At 46.0% G+C, this 21,047-nt stretch overlaps 3 protein-coding genes across 3 annotated transcripts; all 3 read right to left on the reverse strand.

Annotated features, from left to right (window-relative positions):
* Positions 1-1,170: 1,170 nt before the first annotated feature.
* On the reverse strand, positions 1,171-4,989 carry LOC149285397 (acrosin-like). Its single transcript, XM_089495347.1, has 5 exons — positions 4,936-4,989; positions 2,913-3,001; positions 2,224-2,492; positions 1,850-1,995; positions 1,171-1,611 (listed from the first exon to the last, which is right to left on the reverse strand). The coding sequence occupies exons 1-5, from the start codon at positions 4,987-4,989 to the stop codon at positions 1,171-1,173; spliced, it is 999 nt and encodes a 332-aa protein (XP_089351473.1).
* Positions 4,990-9,934: 4,945 nt separating this feature from the next.
* Positions 9,935-16,488, reverse strand: LOC149285398 (ras association domain-containing protein 1-like). The gene is made up of 6 exons (XM_089495348.1): positions 16,481-16,488; positions 14,532-14,682; positions 11,943-12,047; positions 10,687-10,981; positions 10,185-10,300; positions 9,935-10,081 (listed from the first exon to the last, which is right to left on the reverse strand). The coding sequence occupies exons 1-6, from the start codon at positions 16,486-16,488 to the stop codon at positions 9,935-9,937; spliced, it is 822 nt and encodes a 273-aa protein (XP_089351474.1).
* A 335-nt stretch (positions 16,489-16,823) lies between these two features.
* LOC149285399 (acrosin-like) lies at positions 16,824-20,690 on the reverse strand. The gene is made up of 5 exons (XM_089495349.1): positions 20,637-20,690; positions 18,608-18,696; positions 17,919-18,187; positions 17,503-17,648; positions 16,824-17,264 (listed from the first exon to the last, which is right to left on the reverse strand). Exons 1-5 carry the CDS (start codon positions 20,688-20,690, stop codon positions 16,824-16,826), a joined length of 999 nt encoding a protein of 332 aa, XP_089351475.1.
* Positions 20,691-21,047: the final 357 nt, after the last annotated feature.

Raw genomic sequence — 21,047 nt, forward strand, 5'->3', positions numbered from 1 at the left:
ATACCCTATCTACCCCTCTCGCTCCCTATCTACCCCCTCTCCCTCCCTATGTACCCCATGTACCCCCTCTCCCTCCCTATCTATCCTATCTAGCCCCTCTCCCTCCCTATCTACCATATCTACCCCCTCTCTCTCCCTATCTATCCTATCTAGCCCCTCTCCCTCCCTATCTACCCCCTCTCCCTCCCTATCTACCCTATCTATCCCCTCTCCCTCCCTATCTACCCTATCTAGCCCCCCCTCTCCCTCCCTATGCACCCCCTCCTCACTTTCTACACTCTCCCCCCTTTGAAGTTCACTTACCTTGTAGAAGGTCAGTGGTGGAATCGCGAGGCCTCTGTCTCCCTGTTCTGCCGTGGTGCGCGCGGCTTCACTGCTGATGCTGTTCTGGCACTCAGCTTGAAACGTCGGCACCGCGACCAAGGCAGAGGCCTCACAAAGAAGAGTGAGAGGCGCTGAACGGTTTCTGAAAACTTATTCCTCAGCGACCGCTCGGCGCCTCTTTCCTCCGCGTCTATTACATTAAAAAAAAAGATGGCGTTTCAATTGCACAGCATGATGTAGGGGGGCCATGGCCCCCTCTGCCCCCCCCCTGTCGACGCCACTGCCAGGAAACCCCTTTCCTGAGCCAACAAAGGGAGAGCGGAAAGGTGGGGAGGACATTTTGCATCACCCCTGGCATCTTGCCCTCCCAAACACTTACACATACACACTCATGTTATCACAGACTTACACACACATACACATATAGACACACACATACACACTGATGTTATCACACACACACATACACATTCACTCTCCCACTAACACTCACACTCACACACCTATCCATGCTCCCTGGATAACCAGCAAACCAACCCGACCAGGAAATGTTCTCTGAAGTTGAAGTTTCTACTCCATGTTTTTTATTTTATTTTCTCTTCTCTGGATCTTTTTGATCCCATTTGCTTTTTTTTTTTTAACAAAAATCACACTGACCACGCAAAATGTGAACGGAAAGATGTTTAATTCCATTTAATTGAACAGGAGCCGCAATGATTTACCGAGATGGAATACGGTTTTGGTAGATGCGTCACGCTGGGAACTTATCTAACTACTATCTTATAACTAACAACTATCTTCTAACTTATTGGCTGTCGAACAATCAGTTCAACAGGTGCTTCCATCTTAAGAAAGGCGTTTGCTGCCAAATATCTTCCGGAGAGCTTTTGTGGGCTGCCGTTGGGTGGAGGTCTTCTTGGCAAAGAGCGCCTTAAACTCAAAGATGAGATTTTTAAGCTTACTCCCCTTCTTTGGCGGCTGCCCCTTGGATGTCGGCTTCTCCGGCTGTGGTGTTTGGCGGGGCAGTGGAGGCAATAAAGAGGCAGCGGTGGCTGGCGGTGGTGTAGGTGCAGAAACACGGACAAAGCTTGGGGTGACGACTGCTTTGGTCTGCTTGGGAGTCGAGGTTCCAATGTGACTCAGGATCCACTCCAGGTAGTGCTGTGTGTTTGAATAGATCCCTGGCCTTTTTGACTTGGCGCAGCCCTGGCCCCAGCTTGTCACTCCGATTACATGGTACTTGGAGCTCTCGGGGTTCATGCACATCAGTGGCCCTCCGCTGTCACCCTACAGGGGTAAAGAATAGAAGAAGGTTAATGGTGTCTTTACTTGGCTTATAAGGAACTGTGACATCCGCTGTATACATCGTAACCCATCTTCCTTCAAAGACACATGGCTTTCATGGCCTTCATGGCACAGGTTCTCCTTCGGCCCCGGCGACGCCTATTCCCGAGAAGAAGACGTCGGCTCAAAATCAACCTTAACGCGCGGATACAGTTTCGGACATTTCGATTTGTTTCCTTACCTGGCAGCTATCAATTCCGCCTTCTTCGTAACCGGCACACAGGTTATAATCGTGGACATTGCCGTTATACCACATGGAGCCGTTACACTTCTGCAGGTCTATCTGGTTCACCCGGGCCTCTTGCAGGATGTCTGCCGTTTTGATGGCTGTCGAGACATCAAAGATTCAACAAATGAATATCGCTGGCTGCGAGACGCGCGGGCGCCAGCTATGGGTAGAAGGTTTGCTCAAATAAACTGATCATGGAGTCCGTTAATGAGTGTGGAGTGTCTGCGGCTGAGTGCGGAGTGTCTGCGGCTGAGTGTGGAATGTCTGCGGCTGAGTGAGGTGTGTAGGTTTTAGTGTAGTTTGTTCCCAGAAAGCCGGTTACTCACATTTGTCCTGAGTGACCCCCCAGCCGCTGATGTAACACGGATCCAATGCGCTGATCTCCATGCCGGCGCTCGGCAGGCAGGCCGGCTGCACGAAGTCGCTGAATATGACCGACTCGTTGAGCTGGATCAGCGCCAGGTCGTTCCTTTCAGTACGCGGGTTGTAATGCTCATGTTGAAGGTAAGACCCGATGGATCTGATTTGGATGTCGCTTGCCGAGGGATCCGAGAGTTGGTGTCCACCAAGGACAATTTGCCATTTTGGTACAAGCCTGAGTTATTATAAAGAGACAGACATTAGCGAACATGCAGCTCGTATATTGGGCCCTATTCACAAACAGTAATTCTGGGGCAAAAATCTCAATGAACAGAAATACATTTTAGGATGTCAGCAATTTGTCCCAAAATTGCTATTTCCTAAACATAATTTTACACATAATAATAGATACATAAACAGTAACCTCGCAATAGTACCCAGGCAAACATTTACAACGTATGATAAACCGTAACTTTTCTGCCCCCCACAATCAGATAACGTAGACCCCCAGCCCTCATTCTTACCCCATCGCCACCCATCCTTACCTTTTCATGGTTTTAAAGCAATGGGCCGCTGTCAGGACCCATTGCTTATCGAGTAATGTGCCTCCACAAGAGTGGCGATGACCTTTGCCAGAAGGCACTTGAACGCTCACCAGCCATGGCCAGGCGCCGGGCTGGGCATCGACACCTCCGACAATCCTCGAGCTGCCAAATTCCGCGACGAGCGGACGCTGACCGCAGGCTGAAAGAGAAGGGACACAACGTTACAGAAAGCGACAAAGTCAGATGTTGTGACCGCGTCAGATAGACGGGATACTGCTGTCTGAGAGCCAGATACTCATAGTTACACCGTCCCTGCCACTCATCACTCATACTCGTGCCTGTGGCCCCCAATCAATGGTATATTGGACATAATACCCCGCCGTCATAAACAGGACTCAGAGCTTCAATGGAGACAACAAGAAAAGGATGATTTGGCAGTAACCATGCTGCGGGGCTGTCCCCTCTTTGGAAGCGATGGATGTACTTACTGTTTGAGTCGGCAGCAGGCAGCGGGATGAGGAGAAAAATTATAGCAAGTCGCATAGGATGCATCGCTGAAGCTATCTCTGTGCTATCAAACAACGCACAAGCTCACACTAGACCGTCACGGTCTTTTACAGCCTATGTGACATCATTGTTCCAATGGCTGTATGACATCACAACGGCAACAACTACATGTGTGCATTGAGGTGTATACTGCTGGAATATGCATAAAACTCAAATTTATATTTATTAAATATGGTGGGAACCGCTAAACCACCTAAAATTTATACTATTATTGTCACGTCTCCACATTTACTTAAATCCATGATAATCGCTATCATAATAAACACACATTTATTATAATTATTTATTGTAAATAATTTGTTGTCATTTATTTATTGTGTATATTATATACTCCTATATGATATATATATATCTATGAGCAGCCATGCTATTCACATTGCGCTATGTGGACTAACCCTTTTTGATGGTTTCCGGACCGGCCCTGGAGGAAATTGCTTGACTAGCCACCCCTCTCCCCCCGACCAGCCTGCCCCTGAATTAGGGCACTGCCAGGAACCCAAAATTGTTATTTATTATTATAATTTTATTTTTTATTTGCCCTAATGAACATTTCTATATATCCTGACGGAGACCGCAGACATCAGGCACCATTTATTATTATTATTATCCTTTATTTATATAGCGCCAACAGTTTACGCAGCGCTTAATACAATACATAAATTCAAGGGATATGACAAGACAAGAATTGACAGACTAAGACAAACCGATACATTTGGTGGAGAGATTTATATTCTTTACATAGTATGAGAGACGCTGATTGTTACTGTTTTTTGCAGATTATTATAAAATATTACCGGGAAGGCGAGTAATTTATGAAATAATCTCTGCAATTAGAGCAAAACGTTCAACATACACTAGATCCTTATATAAAATAATATAATAATAATTATAATATATAAATATACATTTTAATATAATATATATAATATAATTACTGTATGCATTCATGGGAATGGCTCTGGATATATTTATAGGTAAAATAATAAATTATATATTATTTTTAAAATGTGTCAGTTTGCTTAACAGTTCATTAACGCTTTTAATTGTATTTTTTGTCCACTAGGGGGCAGCAATGTCCGAGCCTGCATCTGCCGCTGGGTCCAAAAAACGGCTGGGAAAATAAGGTAATAATCGGGCAATTTAACCGTAAAAAATCAATTCGTATCAGGCCTCTTTCTATGATAAGGACATCCATTTACCCCAGCTATAATTTGTTATGTGTTGTGGTTTCAGTTTTATTTTACTGACAATGTGGATGATACGTGTAAGCGTTCTCCAGCAGAAGTGGTAGACTAGGCTAGGGTTTTGTTTCTGCCTTGCAATCTATGCAGATATCCAGCAGACTCCCCTCTATGAATCTGCCCTGTTTCACTGCACCCCCCTACACACACACACACTAGTTCCTTGGCTAGCGAGCCAAACTCTAACGCTCATGCGCATAGCAGGGACTCTCAGGGTTTGCCCCGGCGTCTAAGGGCTTTTGCCCCAATCCCAGGTGAGGGGGCAGATTCTCGGGGTCACACAGTCTTCCAGGTAGAGGAAAGAGAGCGCACCTGCCCACCCTACCCATATCTTCCGGGGTATATTCCGGGGCATATCCCGGGGCATATTCTGGGGCATGCTGCTTTTGGATGGAATGAAAGCAGGCTGATAAGGGAGGTAATCTGTGCTTTGCAGGGGATTCTGATCCAGACCCTCATTCATACAGATGTTTAATATAGTGAAAGACTGTATTGCCTCTTAAAGCCCAGAGGGAGGGCAGTACTTCAAACTATAGCCCCCCAGAGGCGCCCCCTCAGCTGGTGCAGATGGTGACTCTTGGAGTACGGAGGTAGCCCTTATTTTGGTTATCTTTGTGGCTTTATAAAAAGCCCACCAGGCATTAGCCCAGTCCACAGATTCTACTGGCCAAGTGACTCTTTGTAATGTAATAAAGTAAATTTACATACATTTGTATTCATCGGCTGGTGGTTTTATTTAATTTAATGTGTTGTCTGAAAAATCATTTAACAAAAGAAGGTGGCGGGTGAAAGTAAAATGGGGCCATATTGGCAGGGGAGGGCTGGCCTGGGGGGCAAGTCTAGTTAAGTGGCCCGTTGCGCCACCGAATCAGCACACCATCCATGCCCATCTTTTCCTGGTTTTCTAACGCTTATTGATGTAATGTGATGGGACTGGGAGTAAAAAAAATTATGTTTAATACATTAAAAAACAGCTAATTTTTGTTACAAAATAAAATGTAAATATGGAAAAATTGCACCCTAGGCATTTCCTTGGGCCCCTGCCTGTAATCATCCCCAGAGTCCCTTTGTCCCTCATTCACTAAGCCACACCTCTGTTTTTCTTACTCCCTGTAGTTCAGGTTTAAATCAAATAAACAACACATGTAAACAAACAGCACTGAATAAGAAATACAAACCTAGTATTTGCAGTTATATATAAATAATGTATGGAAACATAACATAGCAGATACAGATCAACAGAATAACACACAAACCCAGCTTTGCATATACAGATCAACCGGAAATCACATAACAACTAAGCATTTAAGGTATAGATAAAAACCCCTAAATTACAAGCATAGATCACAGGATGCACACCCCCAAAGCCAGCCCTGGTGTCCACACTGCCCACAGAGAACCCGACTAGCACCAAAATAACATTAACAAATTACAGTCCACAGTGAGTCAACTTTGTCCCCAAACAGCCCAGCGTGAGCCAATTTCATCCCCAAACAGCCCGCCCTGACACCAGTACAAGCTCTGCCACACCGACACCCAAACACACACACAAGGACAGGCTCTGCCACATCGACACCCAAACACACACACCAGTACAGGCTCTGCCACACCGACATCCAAACATACACACCAGGACAGGCTCTGCCACACCGACACCCAAACACACACACCAGGACAGGCCCTGCCACACAGAAAGACAAACACACACACACCAGAAAAGGCCCTGCCACACAGACAGCCAAACACACAGACACCAGGACAGGCTCTGCCACATCAACACCCAAACACACTCCAGGACAGGCTCTGCCACACCGACACCCAAACACACACACACACACACACACACACACACACACCAGGACAGGCTCTGCCGCACAGACACCCAGACAGACACACCAGGACAAGCTCTGCCACACCGACACCCAAACACACACACCAGGACAGGCCCTGCCACACAGACAGCCAAACACACAGACACCAGGACAGGCTCTGCCACATCAACACACAAACACATACACACCAGGACAGGCTCTGCCACACCGAAACCCAAACACACACACACCAGGACAGGCTCTGCCGCACAGACACCCAAACAGACACACCAGGACAGGCTCTGCCACACCAACACCCAAACACACACACACACACCAGGACAGGCTCTGCCGCACAGACAGCCAAACACACAGACACCAGGACAGGCTCTGCAACACCAATATCCAAACAGACATACAAACCAGGACAGGCTCTACCACACCTACAACCAAACACACACACACCAGGACAGGCTCTGCAACACTGACACCCACATCCAAAATGCTTTCCACGCTGGTTTGCTGTTTGTTTGTTTTTTCCCCTTGTGTATTGATGCCCCAGCCAGCCCCCCCTTTGGTTTTAATGTATTGCCCCATGTGGATTTGTGCCCCCAGCCAGCCCCCTTTGTACATTAAGCCCCTTGTGTATTGCCCCATGTGGATTTGTGCCCCCAGCCAGCCCCCTTGGTACATTATGCCCAACACCCTTGTGTACTTATACCCCCTAGCCACCCCCGTTTTGCATTTAAGTGGTGTCCCAATCCAGCCCCCCCACTTGAATATGGCTCCCCTTCTCCAACAATTTTTTTTACTTTTTTTAATACTTATGTTTTTGCTGCCATCCTTCACTGCTGCTGCCCTCCAACGTGCTCTTCTAGCTGTCACGAGGAGCTGTTCCGTGTGACTCCGCCCCCTTGAGCGGCCCATCACATAGACAATGTGACCTGCCGCTCAAGGGGGCGGAGTCACACGGAACAGGACACTGGGCGGCACTGTGCAGGCACGCTGGCCGCTTAGTGATTTTTAAGCGGCCAGCGTGTTTTACCGCCGCGTTAAGACGGCCCTGGCGTGGCCGAATCGGCCACTTAAATGTACTTGTGTGGGGGTCAGTATTAAGGAAGGATGAGAGTTGATGTAAGGATGTGTCTGTGTGCGATAATGTAAGCGTGTTTGTGTTATCTACTGAGAAAACGCAGCAATCGGCAAACATGCAAGAAGGTTAGAGAACGGGATGGGCTGGGAAGCACTGGAATAATATGTAGCACCATATAGGACGCATGCTTTTTAATTCTCTCGCTCCCACCATAGGCAAAGAATTATATATATATATATATATATATATACATACGCATGGTGTATGCAGCTCCTACCTGCCTGGTGGGAATCCTTAAACCATGGAGGGGAGCTGCAGCTTCTACCTAAAATGAGTTATTTATTCTCCCTTTTTGAAGAATGCATTTTAAGGTACTCGCAAAGTACTTCAACAGGCATTCTTGCTTTCATGAGACTGTCAGAGACGATAAGATCTCCCTTTGAGATGAAACAGTCCACATATGAGTAAGGTAAGACAGCCTTGCCATACAGGCAACTTAGATGGCTCATTCTCTCGTATGTTAGCAGGCGAGTGCATTTAGGAGGGGGTATTGGAGACCTGGTTCCTCTAGGACACAAGAGGCACTATAGTCGCCCCCAAGTGCAGGACCAAAGGCATATATAAGCTGGAGCACATGGTATTAAAGTGCTGCAGAATATTACATCATTGTTATAATCGTCTTCTCTCTGCACGGTTCCCATGACCTCATTCTAGAGCTTTTTGAAATTTTGGACAGGTTCCATCGAGGAGTATTTAATACACTTCACAAAGAAACAGTGTCCGATAGCGAATAACATGCTGGCACAATGCGAGCGGACATCAACAGAACTCCGCAGCTGTCAATGACAGCTGTCCAACCAGCCAGACAGACAGAAATCACTTCTTTTCACCCATTCAATATCCAGATACTACATTCAAAACCTCTTAGCATTAAAAAAGAAAGGAACATTTTATGTGGAATTGTATATTAAAACCATTTGGCCATGTAACGTTCCGGGTCGTTTACCTCGTCTTGTGTATAGGATAGATTTATGCGTGTATGTGTGTGCATTTCTTTGCTGGATTTGAAGATGCTTCTGCGTGATGTTTGGGGCTTCCATGATCCTCCATGTTAGAGAAAATCAGATATATCCAATCCGAAAAGACCAGAATACTTGAGTAATCGATGGATGTTCCTTGTATAACTTTACCACGAGCCTGTGATTGGCGCTTTGGTAATCTCTGCCTATGATACCGGTACCCACGGGCGTAATTACAGCGGTTGCACCTGGGCGCGTGCCTCTAGGGGGCAATTCCTGAGAACCCTTGTTCCTGCCTCCTCATGCCCATTCAAAAAAAAGTTTAGATCCAGGTCGGAAGGACCCTTTCTAAACTATTTTGAACCGGCACGGGGACACAGGAACGTATCGAGGTCACGTGACCCCAAAGTGAAACTGATGCTGCTCGCGCACTGTGCACAAGCAGCTGATAACAAGCTGCGGGAGCGGTGAGAGGTAAGCGGGGGTGGTTGTATGTATGTATGTATGTATGATTATTAGTATGTCTAATTGTGTCATTAGTGTGTGTGTGTGAGCATGGATGCATATGTGGGGTTAGATGGAGTGTGTTACAATGAATGTGTACATGTGTGTTAGCACGAGTAAGTGTGTGTTTATGTGTGCCAGAGTGTATGTTGGAAGGGGGGACAAGGGGCAAAGAAGGCACAGACAAGTTGTTTGGGGGCATGGATGGCACATACCAGCTGTTGGGGGGGACCCAAGGCAATTTTCGCACCAGGGCCCTGTGGTTTCTAGTTACGCCGCTGCCAGTACCTGCTTTATGAATGAAAGGCGGTGTTTGAAACAGAAAAACATGGATAAAGATGTGATGTCATAGCAAAAATCTTTATGTGTGTACCATATACAATGAAAACACAAAAAAAAGATCTCTGAGCAACATACAACCACCTCCAACGTGCTTCTTTATCACTGACATACTTCAGATATTAGAATTCTAGATGTACTTATCAAAGTCTACCACAGGCTCATCAAAGCCAGAAGATGACACAAACAAAAAGGAAAGGAAAAAAAATAGAAAATAGAAACAAACAAAACAAAGCTCTAAACACAGAAATAATTGCTCTTCTTGTATCAGCTTCACAGCTGTCAGTCCTCCATTAAGTGACACTTAATAACGTCGTATCACTTTCCGGTCTCTCGCACATCGTGCATCTCACTCAGCCATAGATGCACCTCCTCCTGTCCCACGCAGACACGCACTCTTCTGCTCACTCACATCTCTCCTAGGGGGGTTGATCTGCCCCTGCACTCCGGGGGGTGTTCTTCAACCCACAATCAGTCTTCAGTCATACAATGCTCGCGTCTTCGGGATCAGTCTCGCTGGCTTCATGCTCGCTGTTCCTTGTCGGAGTACGTTGAGCTTCAGCCAGGTGTATGCAGCGCCAGCGTCTCCTGCATCTTCTGCCGACAGCGGTCGTAACGCTGTATGATTTGTCGCACGTGTTCTTCTTCCTCCCGCTGGAGGATGCGCAGGAAATTCTGCAGCTCTGGCATGCTAAAAGCGTCCCACTGCAAGAAAACACATTAATGGTGAGAACAGAAAATGTATGGATGTCGGGAGTTACAATACATATACACAGTGAGAAGACACGGTGGTCTCGTAATCACTTACATTAACTTCTCCAGTCTCATTCTCCTTCAGGACAAAGCTTAGCGTCTTCTCACAAGGTCCAGAGAGCAGCCGCAGTCTCAAAGGCTCCTCGTCATCAGATAACTTTCTCAAGCACACTGCAAGAACGCAAACATTACAGAGTTATAATGCAAAAGTGTCTTTCAAACGCGTAAGATGCGGCCAAAGCATGGGACAATCCTAAAATATTCCCTACGGGTGCAGCTTAACACTCGGAAAGCCAAGGCTAGGTCTAATTTGAAAGATTCTATGCTCTGACTGTATCTAATAACAGCCCTTTTGTTATACAGTTTAAGGAAAGTGTTGCATTATGGGTGGCAAAGAATGTTTTAGGGAACCGGTCAAGACAATCAGAAGGAGATCAAACGATCTGTCCCATACTTTTCTCCTGTAACAGTCTGCTTGTGTCTATGCCATGTATGTGTAAGGGGGGAGTACGATGGGGAGGCCTGTGCTGTTGCCACGACACCGGCGTCCTTCTTACCCTGCCCATCCTTGTCCGTCCGCTGAAACAGGGCAAACTTCCGAGGGTTGTCAAGCACGGTGAACTTGCGCAGGAGAGCCTGGATGACTTCGCTGGCGGGCGTGCGCGAGCTCAGATGCAGGTGCTTGGAGGCGTCCTTTGGGAGGTAAAAAGAAGTCCTGCGCTTCACGGGCTGGGACTTGCCGGCACTTCTTCGGTCGTGCACGGTTGATGGTTTTTTAGAGGCAGGGACAGAAACCGGCCGCACAAGTTTCAACTGAACTTTGATAAATCCAGTGTAGGATCCGTCCTTGTTCTGAAAGAGTCAGGACAGGAGTCAGGGATGCCGCAGGACTTTATGTGTCGCAGATAACCGACTAAAGACAACAGATTGTGCTCCGGACTACAAGCACAAACCAAAACCGCAGTTATTTTCTGTATTTTTTAACTTAAAAAAGTGTTAAAATAGACTAATTTTCTACATTAAACATTATTTTAGTCGGTGGAACACAATTGTTAACAGCTATTCAATTTATTTAAAACAGTGTTGTGTTAATACAGAAGGCATTATATTAAAACCTATCTTTCCAGTTGTAAAAATAGATCACAACAAATATATTTTAAATATCAAATGGTATATTTTAAATATTTTTTAAGTTTTTTTTTTTTTACAATTGAGTCCATTGCATAACCTATAAACAAACCAATACTTGGATGTGTACTTGTGTGGGTGTGTGTGTATGTATGTGTACATGTGTGTGTGAGCATGGATGTGTACTTGTGTGAGCATGGATGTGTACTTGTGTGTGAGCATGGATGTGTACTTGTGTGTGTGTGTATGGATGTGTACTTGTGTGTGTGTGTATGGATGTGTACTTGTGTGTGTTTGTGTGAGAGCATGGATGTGTACTTGTGAATAAGTGTGTGTTTACATATGTTGTTTATTGGAAGTGGAGCAAAGAATGCACAGACCACTTGTGTGGGTGCAATGACGGCACAGACTAGCTGTTGAAGTTGGAGGGCCCTCGGGCAATTTTCGCACCAGGGCCCCCCTGGCCACAAGGTTCCCGAGGGTCAAATGTACAATTGCTTTTGCTGTTCAACTAAACTACCTCAGGCCGATCTGCAGTAAAGCCCCATTTTATTGCTGGTAGAAGTTACTCGTTTATCATAAATAACAGGAAATAGGGATTTGGGACAGGATATGTTTCTGGTCTCATCATTCATTCACCACAGAGAAGTTTCGAAGGCTGCGTCTTTCCTCGCGCGGGACTCACCAGACTCATGAAGAGGTTACTCTTTATCTGCGAGTTATAATGCTTTATCTTCTGTTCGATTTCTTTCTGGCTCAGGGCCGGCGGTTCCTTTTCAGGCTTCTCGTCCTTTAAAAAAAATAAAAATCAAATGCTCGTTAGGAGGAGGTTTATGCGATTATTCAAACAGCATCTACTGGGCATTAAAGACACTTACTGGGCAACAAGATTACCCCACGGGAACCCGAGAAACAACACCTGCTCTAATGACGTTGGTTGGCGGAATCTTTCTTCAACCAATAAAATGACAGGTTTTGTATTGAGTCACAAGCGTGTAACTCATCAAATGGACAGTTTAGGGAAAAAAATACATTTCTACAATATTTTGAACATATTTTTTTAAATGACATAACAAAGGCTTTTGGAACCATTTTTTTCAGCCAGATTTTCTCCTCACCCCCTTCACGCCTTTCCACCACCATCGTTAAGTATTCTATGAGTTTGAAACATCCGAGGATCGATCGGTTACGGTCTCTGTCCGGTCTCACCGGCAGACATGACCGAGATAAACTCCGGCCATGCAGTCCTTGCATATAGGACATATATAGAGCATATAATTAACACTTAAACGCCTGCTCCGCTTTTCTTAACGTTTTGGGGGGGTTTTGGACAAAGTACCTGTCCAAGAATTTAGTTGAGGACCCTGTTACGATACCGGGATGTCTAACTTTCTAAGGATTTACTGCGTGACTCCGGGTAAAGCGTTTATACATTTTCTGCATGTTGATACAGCTCGCTATTATTTTAACACAAACAGAAAGTAACATACTATTGTGTGTTTATATAAATAAATAGATATATATATATATAGCTTTACACAATAGTATATCTTGAATGGAAGGTTTCTGTTCATGCCCGCACAGACATGGTGATGTGGTCTGTAATTCCCCCCCCCGCTCTCCTCTCTCTTGCTCAGCTGTTGCATCAGATCGTGCGCTTGGCGGTTTAGCTCGGCGGGTGGAAAGGAGACGGAGGAGGGGAAGTCCAGCCTTTGTGGGAAAGGGAAATCTCTGTCCAGACGTTGGCGGTATTTGGGAAGTTAACCCCCCTGTCGCTGTCCTGGGAACTGAAGCCACAGGAAAGCAGGGCAGGAAGGAAAGGTGGGAGAGCTCGATCCGGAACACGAACGTGCGAAGAGCGACAAACCTTTGCGTTCTATTCTGTAAGAATCCTTTCTGGGAGATCATGAATAATGAATTTCTGTAACCGCAGAAGATAAAATATTTGGACGATTTGCGGCAACATAATATCTTTAGTGAAACCCTACTAATAACGTATGCGCATTCAGCTATTCATTTTACCAACTCCGCACATTGTGGCGGATATCAGTTAATTCCTGTTCTCTCCGAACCCCAGAAGATCCCCATTTAATAATATGGGGGGGGGGGGGGCTTAAATATAAGCCATCATCTATAATAAAATATACACTTTATGTCACAGGGTGGAATATATCCTGCACATTAACCTACGCCAGTGTTTGAGAATATGCCTTCCGCTCCCTTGGTTATATTATTATTATTAGTTGGTTTATATAGCGCCATCATATTCCGCTGCGCTGTACAACGTATACACTCATAACCATCTTTACGCAAACATCCAGATGTTAAATTTTCTGTGCCGCGGCCCCCATACAGAGGTATTAGTGAGTAATTTGATGATTAATTCCTGTATTTAGTGACAAATGGCCAAATCATCTCTGCTCATTAAACTAAAGCCATTGCTCAAGACTAACCCAGCCCTGCTGTCTCGTGCATTTCAGACACAGTCCCTCCATTAACGGCTGCTTCTCACTTATTCTCTCTCTATTTGACTACATCAGCTTCCCCTGTAGCAGATTCACTTCCCATTCATAATTCCTGCAGAAAGCTTCTGTACAGAATTCACTATTTCTGCATAATAATGACCTTTTCCCCATAATTTAGTCCCCCCCAGAGACAAAACTATCACACTATTCATCTGACGTCATGCATTAACCACTGAGTGCCCATACTGTGATGCTACATTCACTTATTTTATTAAAGATGGGTCCCTTAATCTTAGAATCCTAGAGCCGGCCTTGTTCTGCTGGACCTGATCTGATCACATTAGCCCTGCATACTGTATGTGAGTTTATTTCTGCTACTTGTGTGACCTCTCCATACTTCCCAAGTGTCTCAGTTTAAGAGAGACAGTCCCTCTTTGTGAATGGGAGTGCTGTCAGTTGGTATCACAGTGTTCTGCAGCCATAAACGTCACAATGATGTGTTTATAAATAGCAGGAAATGTTTATAAATTAACTAAAGTACAAAGTTCTAAAAGCCGAAACTAATTACATGAAGACGGATGATTAGCTCAAGAAGCCGTAAGAGTCTCGTGTAATCCCCGGGCGTCTGTAACCGCACCCCGTTAAACGACATGCCCCCTTTTGGCCATCTGGGATCCTGGATGGTTCGCTTTCATTCATCTTCCGCCCCGATCTCTGCTAATGTATTAATTCACTTATTCCTCCCCTGTCCCAGTGGGATCTGCTCGTTCCGCCCCGAGTCCTCGCTATTGCGGCGCGCTGTATCTAACCTGGCTCCGGGTGGGAGTTCTCCGGGGGAACAGCGATGTCCGTGCCGTGTAGAAGAGCTCCAGCTCGGGGTCGGACTCCTCCTGGCTGCAGTACCCGCTGCTGGTTGTGCTGTTCCAGGTCATCTCGAATGACGGGGTATCCTTGTCTAGGCTAGGGTTTGAAGATTGAGGATCCTGTCCCCTTTAAATTATCATTGTCTCTGCCTTGCAATGTATGCAGAGATCCAGCAGACTCCCCTCTATGAATCTGCCCTGTTTCACTGCACCCCCCCTACACACACACACACACACTAGTTCCTTGGCTAGCGAGCCAAACTCTAACGCTCATGCGCATAGCGGGGACTCTCAAGGTTTGCCCCGGAGTCTAAGGGCTTTTGCCCCAATCCCAGGTGAGGGGGCAGATTCTCGGGGTCACACAGTCTTCCAGGTAGAGGAAAGAGAGCGCACCTGCCCACCCTACCCATATCTTCCGGGGCATATCCCGGGGCATATTCTGGGGCATGCTGCTTTTGGATGGAATGAAAGCAGGCTGATAAGGGAGGTAATCTGTGCTTTGCAGGGGATTCTGATCCAGACCCTCATTCATACAGATGTTTAATATAGTGAAAGACTGTATTGCCTCTTAAAGCCCAACGGTTGGGCAATACTTCAAACTATAGCCCCCCAGAGGCGTCCCCTCAGCTGGTGCAGATGGTGACTCTTGGAGCTTATACCATCTTTGCTTTTTTGACAAAAATACACCTATGATTCACAAACACTTTTACAGTCACTCACTAATTCACTTTCATTCACACAATCATTTATTCTTTCACACAAATTATTTACACATATTCATTAATGCATCCACACATTAATCCATTCATTCTCTCTCTCATTCTGACTCTTTAGTTCAATATTCTTGCCACGCTGCTTTCTCCCTATCTACCCCCTCTCCCTCCCTATCTACCCCCTCTCCCTCCCTATCTACCCTTTCTATCCCCTCTCCCTCCCTATATACCCTATCTATTCCCTCTCCCTCCCTATCTACCCCCTCTCCCTCCTTATCTACACTATCTACCCCCTCTCCCTATCTATCCTATCTAGCCCCTCTCCCTCCCTATCTACCCCCTCTCCCTCCCTATATACCCTATCTACCCCTCTCGCTCCCTATCTACCCCCTCTCCCTCCCTATGTACCCCATGTACCCCCTCTCCCTCCCTATCTATCCTATCTAGCCCCTCTCCCTCCCTATCTACCATATCTACCCCCTCTCTCTCCCTATCTATCCTATCTAGCCCCTCTCCCTCCCTATCTACCCCCTCTCCCTCCCTATCTACCCTATCTATCCCCTCTCCCTCCCTATCTACCCTATCTAGCCCCCCCTCTCCCTCCCTATGCACCCCCTCCTCACTTTCTACACTCTCCCCCCTTTGAAGTTCACTTACCTTGTAGAAGGTCAGTGGTGGAATCGCGAGGCCTCTGTCTCCCTGTTCTGCCGTGGTGCGCGCGGCTTCACTGCTGATGCTGTTCTGGCACTCAGCTTGAAACGTCGGCACCGCGACCAAGGCAGAGGCCTCACAAAGAAGAGTGAGAGGCGCTGAACGGTTTCTGAAAACTTATTCCTCAGCGACCGCTCGGCGCCTCTTTCCTCCGCGTCTATTACATTAAAAAAAAAGATGGCGTTTCAATTGCACAGCATGATGTAGGGGGGCCATGGCCCCCTCTGCCCCCCCCCCTGTCGACGCCACTGCCAGGAAACCCCTTTCCTGAGCCAACAAAGGGAGAGCGGAAAGGTGGGGAGGACATTTTGCATCACCCCTGGCATCTTGCCCTCCCAAACACTTACACATACACACTCATGTTATCACAGACTTACACACACATACACATATAGACACACACATACACACTGATGTTATCACACACACACATACACATTCACTCTCCCACTAACACTCACACTCACACACCTATCCATGCTCCCTGGATAACCAGCAAACCAACCCGACCAGGAAATGTTCTCTGAAGTTGAAGTTTCTACTCCATGTTTTTTATTTTATTTTCCCTTCTCTGGATCTTTTTGATTCCATTTGCTTTTTTTTTTTTAACAAAAATCACACTGACCACGCAAAATGTGAACGGAAAGATGTTTAATTCCATTTAATTGAACAGGAGCCGCAATGATTTACCGAGATGGAATACGGTTTTGGTAGATGCGTCACGCTGGTAACTTATCTAACTACTATCTTATAACTAACAACTATCTTCTAACTTATTGGCTGTCGAACAATCAGTTCAACAGGTGCTTCCATCTTAAGAAAGGCGTTTGCTGCCAAATATCTTCCGGAGAGCTTTTGTGGGCTGCCGTTGGGTGGAGGTCTTCTTGGCAAAGAGCGCCTTAAGCTCAAAGATGAGATTTTTAAGCTTACTCCCCTTCTTTGGCGGCTGCCCCTTGGATGTCGGCTTCTCCGGCTGTGGTGTTTGGCGGGGCAGTGGAGGCAATAAAGAGGCAGCGGTGGCTGGCGGTGGTGTAGGTGCAGAAACACGGACAAAGCTTGGGGTGACGACTGCTTTGGTCTGCTTGGGAGTCGAGGTTCCAATGTGACTCAGGATCCACTCCAGGTAGTGCTGTGTGTTTGAATAGATCCCTGGCCTTTTTGACTTGGCGCAGCCCTGGCCCCAGCTTGTCACTCCGATTACATGGTACTTGGAGCTCTCGGGGTTCATGCACATCAGTGGCCCTCCGCTGTCACCCTACAGGGGTAAAGAATAGAAGAAGGTTAATGGTGTCTTTACTTGGCTTATAAGGAACTGTGACATCCGCTGTATACATCGTAACCCATCTTCCTTCAAAGACACATGGCTTTCATGGCCTTCATGGCACAGGTTCTCCTTCGGCCCCGGCGACGCCTATTCCCGAGAAGAAGACGTCGGCTCAAAATCAACCTTAACGCGCGGATACAGTTTCGGACATTTCGATTTGTTTCCTTACCTGGCAGCTATCAATTCCGCCTTCTTCGTAACCGGCACACAGGTTATAATCGTGGACATTGCCGTTATACCACATGGAGCCGTTACACTTCTGCAGGTCTATCTGGTTCACCCGGGCCTCTTGCAGGATGTCTGCCGTTTTGATGGCTGTCGAGACATCAAAGATTCAACAAATGAATATCGCTGGCTGCGAGACGCGCGGGCGCCAGCTATGGGTAGAAGGTTTGCTCAAATAAACTGATCATGGAGTCCGTTAATGAGTGTGGAGTGTCTGCGGCTGAGTGCGGAGTGTCTGCGGCTGAGTGTGGAGTGTCTGCGGCTGAGTGCGGAGTGTCTGCGGCTGAGTGTGGAATGTCTGCGGCTGAGTGAGGTGTGTAGGTTTTAGTGTAGTTTGTTCCCAGAAAGCCGGTTACTCACATTTGTCCTGAGTGACCCCCCAGCCGCTGATGTAACACGGATCCAAGGCGCTGATCTCCATGCCGGCGCTCGGCAGGCAGGCCGGCTGCACGAAGTCGCTGAATATGACCGACTCGTTGAGCTGGATCAGCGCCAGGTCGTTCCTTTCAGTACGCGGGTTGTAATGCTCATGTTGAAGGTAAGACCCGATGGATCTGATTTGGATGTCGCTTGCCGAGGGATCCGAGAGTTGGTGTCCACCAAGGACAATTTGCCATTTTGGTACAAGCCTGAGTTATTATAAAGAGACAGACATTAGCGAACATGCAGCTCGTATATTGGGCCCTATTCACAAACAGTAATTCTGGGGCAAAAATCTCAATGAACAGAAATACATTTTAGGATGTCAGCAATTTGTCCCAAAATTGCTATTTCCTAAACATAATTTTACACATAATAATAGATACATAAACAGTAACCTCGCAATAGTACCCAGGCAAACATTTACAACGTATGATAAACCGTAACTTTTCTGCCCCCCACAATCAGATAACGTAGACCCCCAGCCCTCATTCTTATCCCATCGCCACCCATCCTTACCTTTTCATGGTTTTAAAGCAATGGGCCGCTGTCAGGACCCATTGCTTATCGAGTAATGTGCCTCCACAAGAGTGGCGATGACCTTTGCCAGAAGGCACTTGAACGCTCACCAGCCATGGCCAGGCGCCGGGCTGGGCATCGACACCTCCGACAATCCTCGAGCTGCCAAATTCCGCGACGAGCGGACGCTGACCGCAGGCTGAAAGAGAAGGGACACAACGTTACAGAAAGCGACAAAGTCAGATGTTGTGACCGCGTCAGATAGACGGGATACTGCTGTCTGAGAGCCAGATACTCATAGTTACACCGTCCCTGCCACTCATCACTCATACTCGTGCCTGTGGCCCCCAATCAATGGTATATTGGACATAATACCCCGCCGTCATAAACAGGACTCAGAGCTTCAATGGAGACAACAAGAAAAGGATGATTTGGCAGTAACCATGCTGCGGGGCTGTCCCCTCTTTGGAAGCGATGGATGTACTTACTGTTTGAGTCGGCAGCAGGCAGCGGGATGAGGAGAAAAATTATAGCAAGTCGCATAGGATGCATCGCTGAAGCTATCTCTGTGCTATCAAACAACGCACAAGCTCACACTAGACCGTCACGGTCTTTTACAGCCTATGTGACATCATTGTTCCAATGGCTGTATGATATCACAACGGCAACAACTACATGTGTGCATTGAGGTGTATACTGCTGGAATATGCATAAAACTCAAATTTATATTTATTAAATATGGTGGGAACCGCTAAACCACCTAAAATTTATACTATTATTGTCACGTCTCCACATTTACTTAAATCCATGATAATCGCTATCATAATAAACACACATTTATTATAATTATTTATTGTAAATAATTTGTTGTCATTTATTTATTGTGTATATTATATACTCCTATATGATATATATATATCTATGAGCAGCCATGCTATTCACATTGCGCTATGTGGACTAACCCTTTTTGATGGTTTCCGGACCGGCCCTGGAGGAAATTGCTTGACTAGCCACCCCTCTCCCCCCGACCAGCCTGCCCCTGAATTAGGGCACTGCCAGGAACCCAAAATTGTTATTTATTATTATAATTTTATTTTTTATTTGCCCTAATGAACATTTCTATATATCCTGACGGAGACCGCAGACATCAGGCACCATTTATTATTATTATTATTATTATCCTTTATTTATATAGCGCCAACAGTTTACGCAGCGCTTAATACAATACATAAATTCAAGGGATATGACAAGACAAGAATTGACAGACTAAGACAAACCGATACATTTGGTGGAGAGATTTATATTCTTTACATAGTATGAGAGACGCTGATTGTTACTGTTTTTTGCAGATTATTATAAAATATTACCGGGAAGGCGAGTAATTTATGAAATAATCTCTGCAATTAGAGCAAAACGTTCAACATACACTAGATCCTTATATAAAATAATATAATAATAATTATAATATATAAATATACATTTTAATATAATATATATAATATAATTACTGTATGCATTCATGGGAATGGCTCTGGATATATTTATAGGTAAAATAATAAATTATATATTATTTTTAAAATGTGTCAGTTTGCTTAACAGTTCATTAACGCTTTTAATTGTATTTTTTGTCCACTAGGGGGCAGCAATGTCCGAGCCTGCATCTGCCGCTGGGTCCAAAAAACGGCTGGGAAAATAAGGTAATAATCGGGCAATTTAACCGTAAAAAATCAATTCGTATCAGGCCTCTTTCTATGATAAGGACATCCATTTACCCCAGCTATAATTTGTTATGTGTTGTGGTTTCAGTTTTATTTTACTGACAATGTGGATGATACGTGTAAGCGTTCTCCAGCAGAAGTGGTAGACTAGGCTAGGGTTTTGTTTCTGCCTTGCAATCTATGCAGATATCCAGCAGACTCCCCTCTATGAATCTGCCCTGTTTCACTGCACCCCCCTACACACACACACACTAGTTCCTTGGCTAGCGAGCCAAACTCTAACGCTCATGCGCATAGCAGGGACTCTCAGGGTTTGCCCCGGCGTCTAAGGGCTTTTGCCCCAATCCCAGGTGAGGGGGCAGATTCTCGGGGTCACACAGTCTTCCAGGTAGAGGAAAGAGAGCGCACCTGCCCACCCTACCCATATCTTCCGGGGTATATTCCGGGGCATATCCCGGGGCATATTCTGGGGCATGCTGCTTTTGGATGGAATGAAAGCAGGCTGATAAGGGAGGTAATCTGTGCTTTGCAGGGGATTCTGATCCAGACCCTCATTCATACAGATGTTTAATATAGTGAAAGACTGTATTGCCTCTTAAAGCCCAGAGGGAGGGCAGTACTTCAAACTATAGCCCCCCAGAGGCGCCCCCTCAGCTGGTGCAGATGGTGACTCTTGGAGTACGGAGGTAGCCCTTATTTTGGTTATCTTTGTGGCTTTATAAAAAGCCCACCAGGCATTAGCCCAGTCCACAGATTCTACTGGCCAAGTGACTCTTTGTAATGTAATAAAGTAAATTTACATACATTTGTATTCATCGGCTGGTGGTTTTAT

Source organism: Sceloporus occidentalis, unplaced genomic scaffold, assembly GCF_023333645.1.
Source record: "Sceloporus occidentalis isolate IW3139 unplaced genomic scaffold, rSceOcc1.0.p SCAF_79, whole genome shotgun sequence".
NCBI lineage: Eukaryota > Metazoa > Chordata > Lepidosauria > Squamata > Phrynosomatidae > Sceloporus > Sceloporus occidentalis.

What these genes read in the sequence shown, in the direction of transcription:
- LOC149285397 (XM_089495347.1), bottom strand. Translation starts at nt 4,989, where the DNA reads ATGCCCCAGAATATGCCCCGGGATATGCCCCGGAATATACCCCGGAAG. An exon ending in ATATACCCCGGAAGATATGG is followed by an intron (nt 3,002 to 4,935) that starts GTAGGGTGGGCA and finishes CTTCTCTTTCAG; the next exon opens with CCTGCGGTCAGCGTCCGCTC. An exon ending in GGGGGTCACTCAGGACAAAT is followed by an intron (nt 1,996 to 2,223) that starts GTGAGTAACCGG and finishes ATGTCTCGACAG; the next exon opens with CCATCAAAACGGCAGACATC.
- LOC149285398 (XM_089495348.1), bottom strand. An exon ending in GAACTCCCACCCGGAGCCAG is followed by an intron (nt 12,048 to 14,531) that starts GTTAGATACAGC and finishes TTTTTTTTAAAG; the next exon opens with GACGAGAAGCCTGAAAAGGA. An exon ending in GTAACCTCTTCATGAGTCTG is followed by an intron (nt 10,982 to 11,942) that starts GTGAGTCCCGCG and finishes TGACTCTTTCAG; the next exon opens with AACAAGGACGGATCCTACAC.
- LOC149285399 (XM_089495349.1), bottom strand. Translation starts at nt 20,690, where the DNA reads ATGCCCCAGAATATGCCCCGGGATATGCCCCGGAATATACCCCGGAAG. An exon ending in ATATACCCCGGAAGATATGG is followed by an intron (nt 18,697 to 20,636) that starts GTAGGGTGGGCA and finishes CTTCTCTTTCAG; the next exon opens with CCTGCGGTCAGCGTCCGCTC. An exon ending in GGGGGTCACTCAGGACAAAT is followed by an intron (nt 17,649 to 17,918) that starts GTGAGTAACCGG and finishes ATGTCTCGACAG; the next exon opens with CCATCAAAACGGCAGACATC.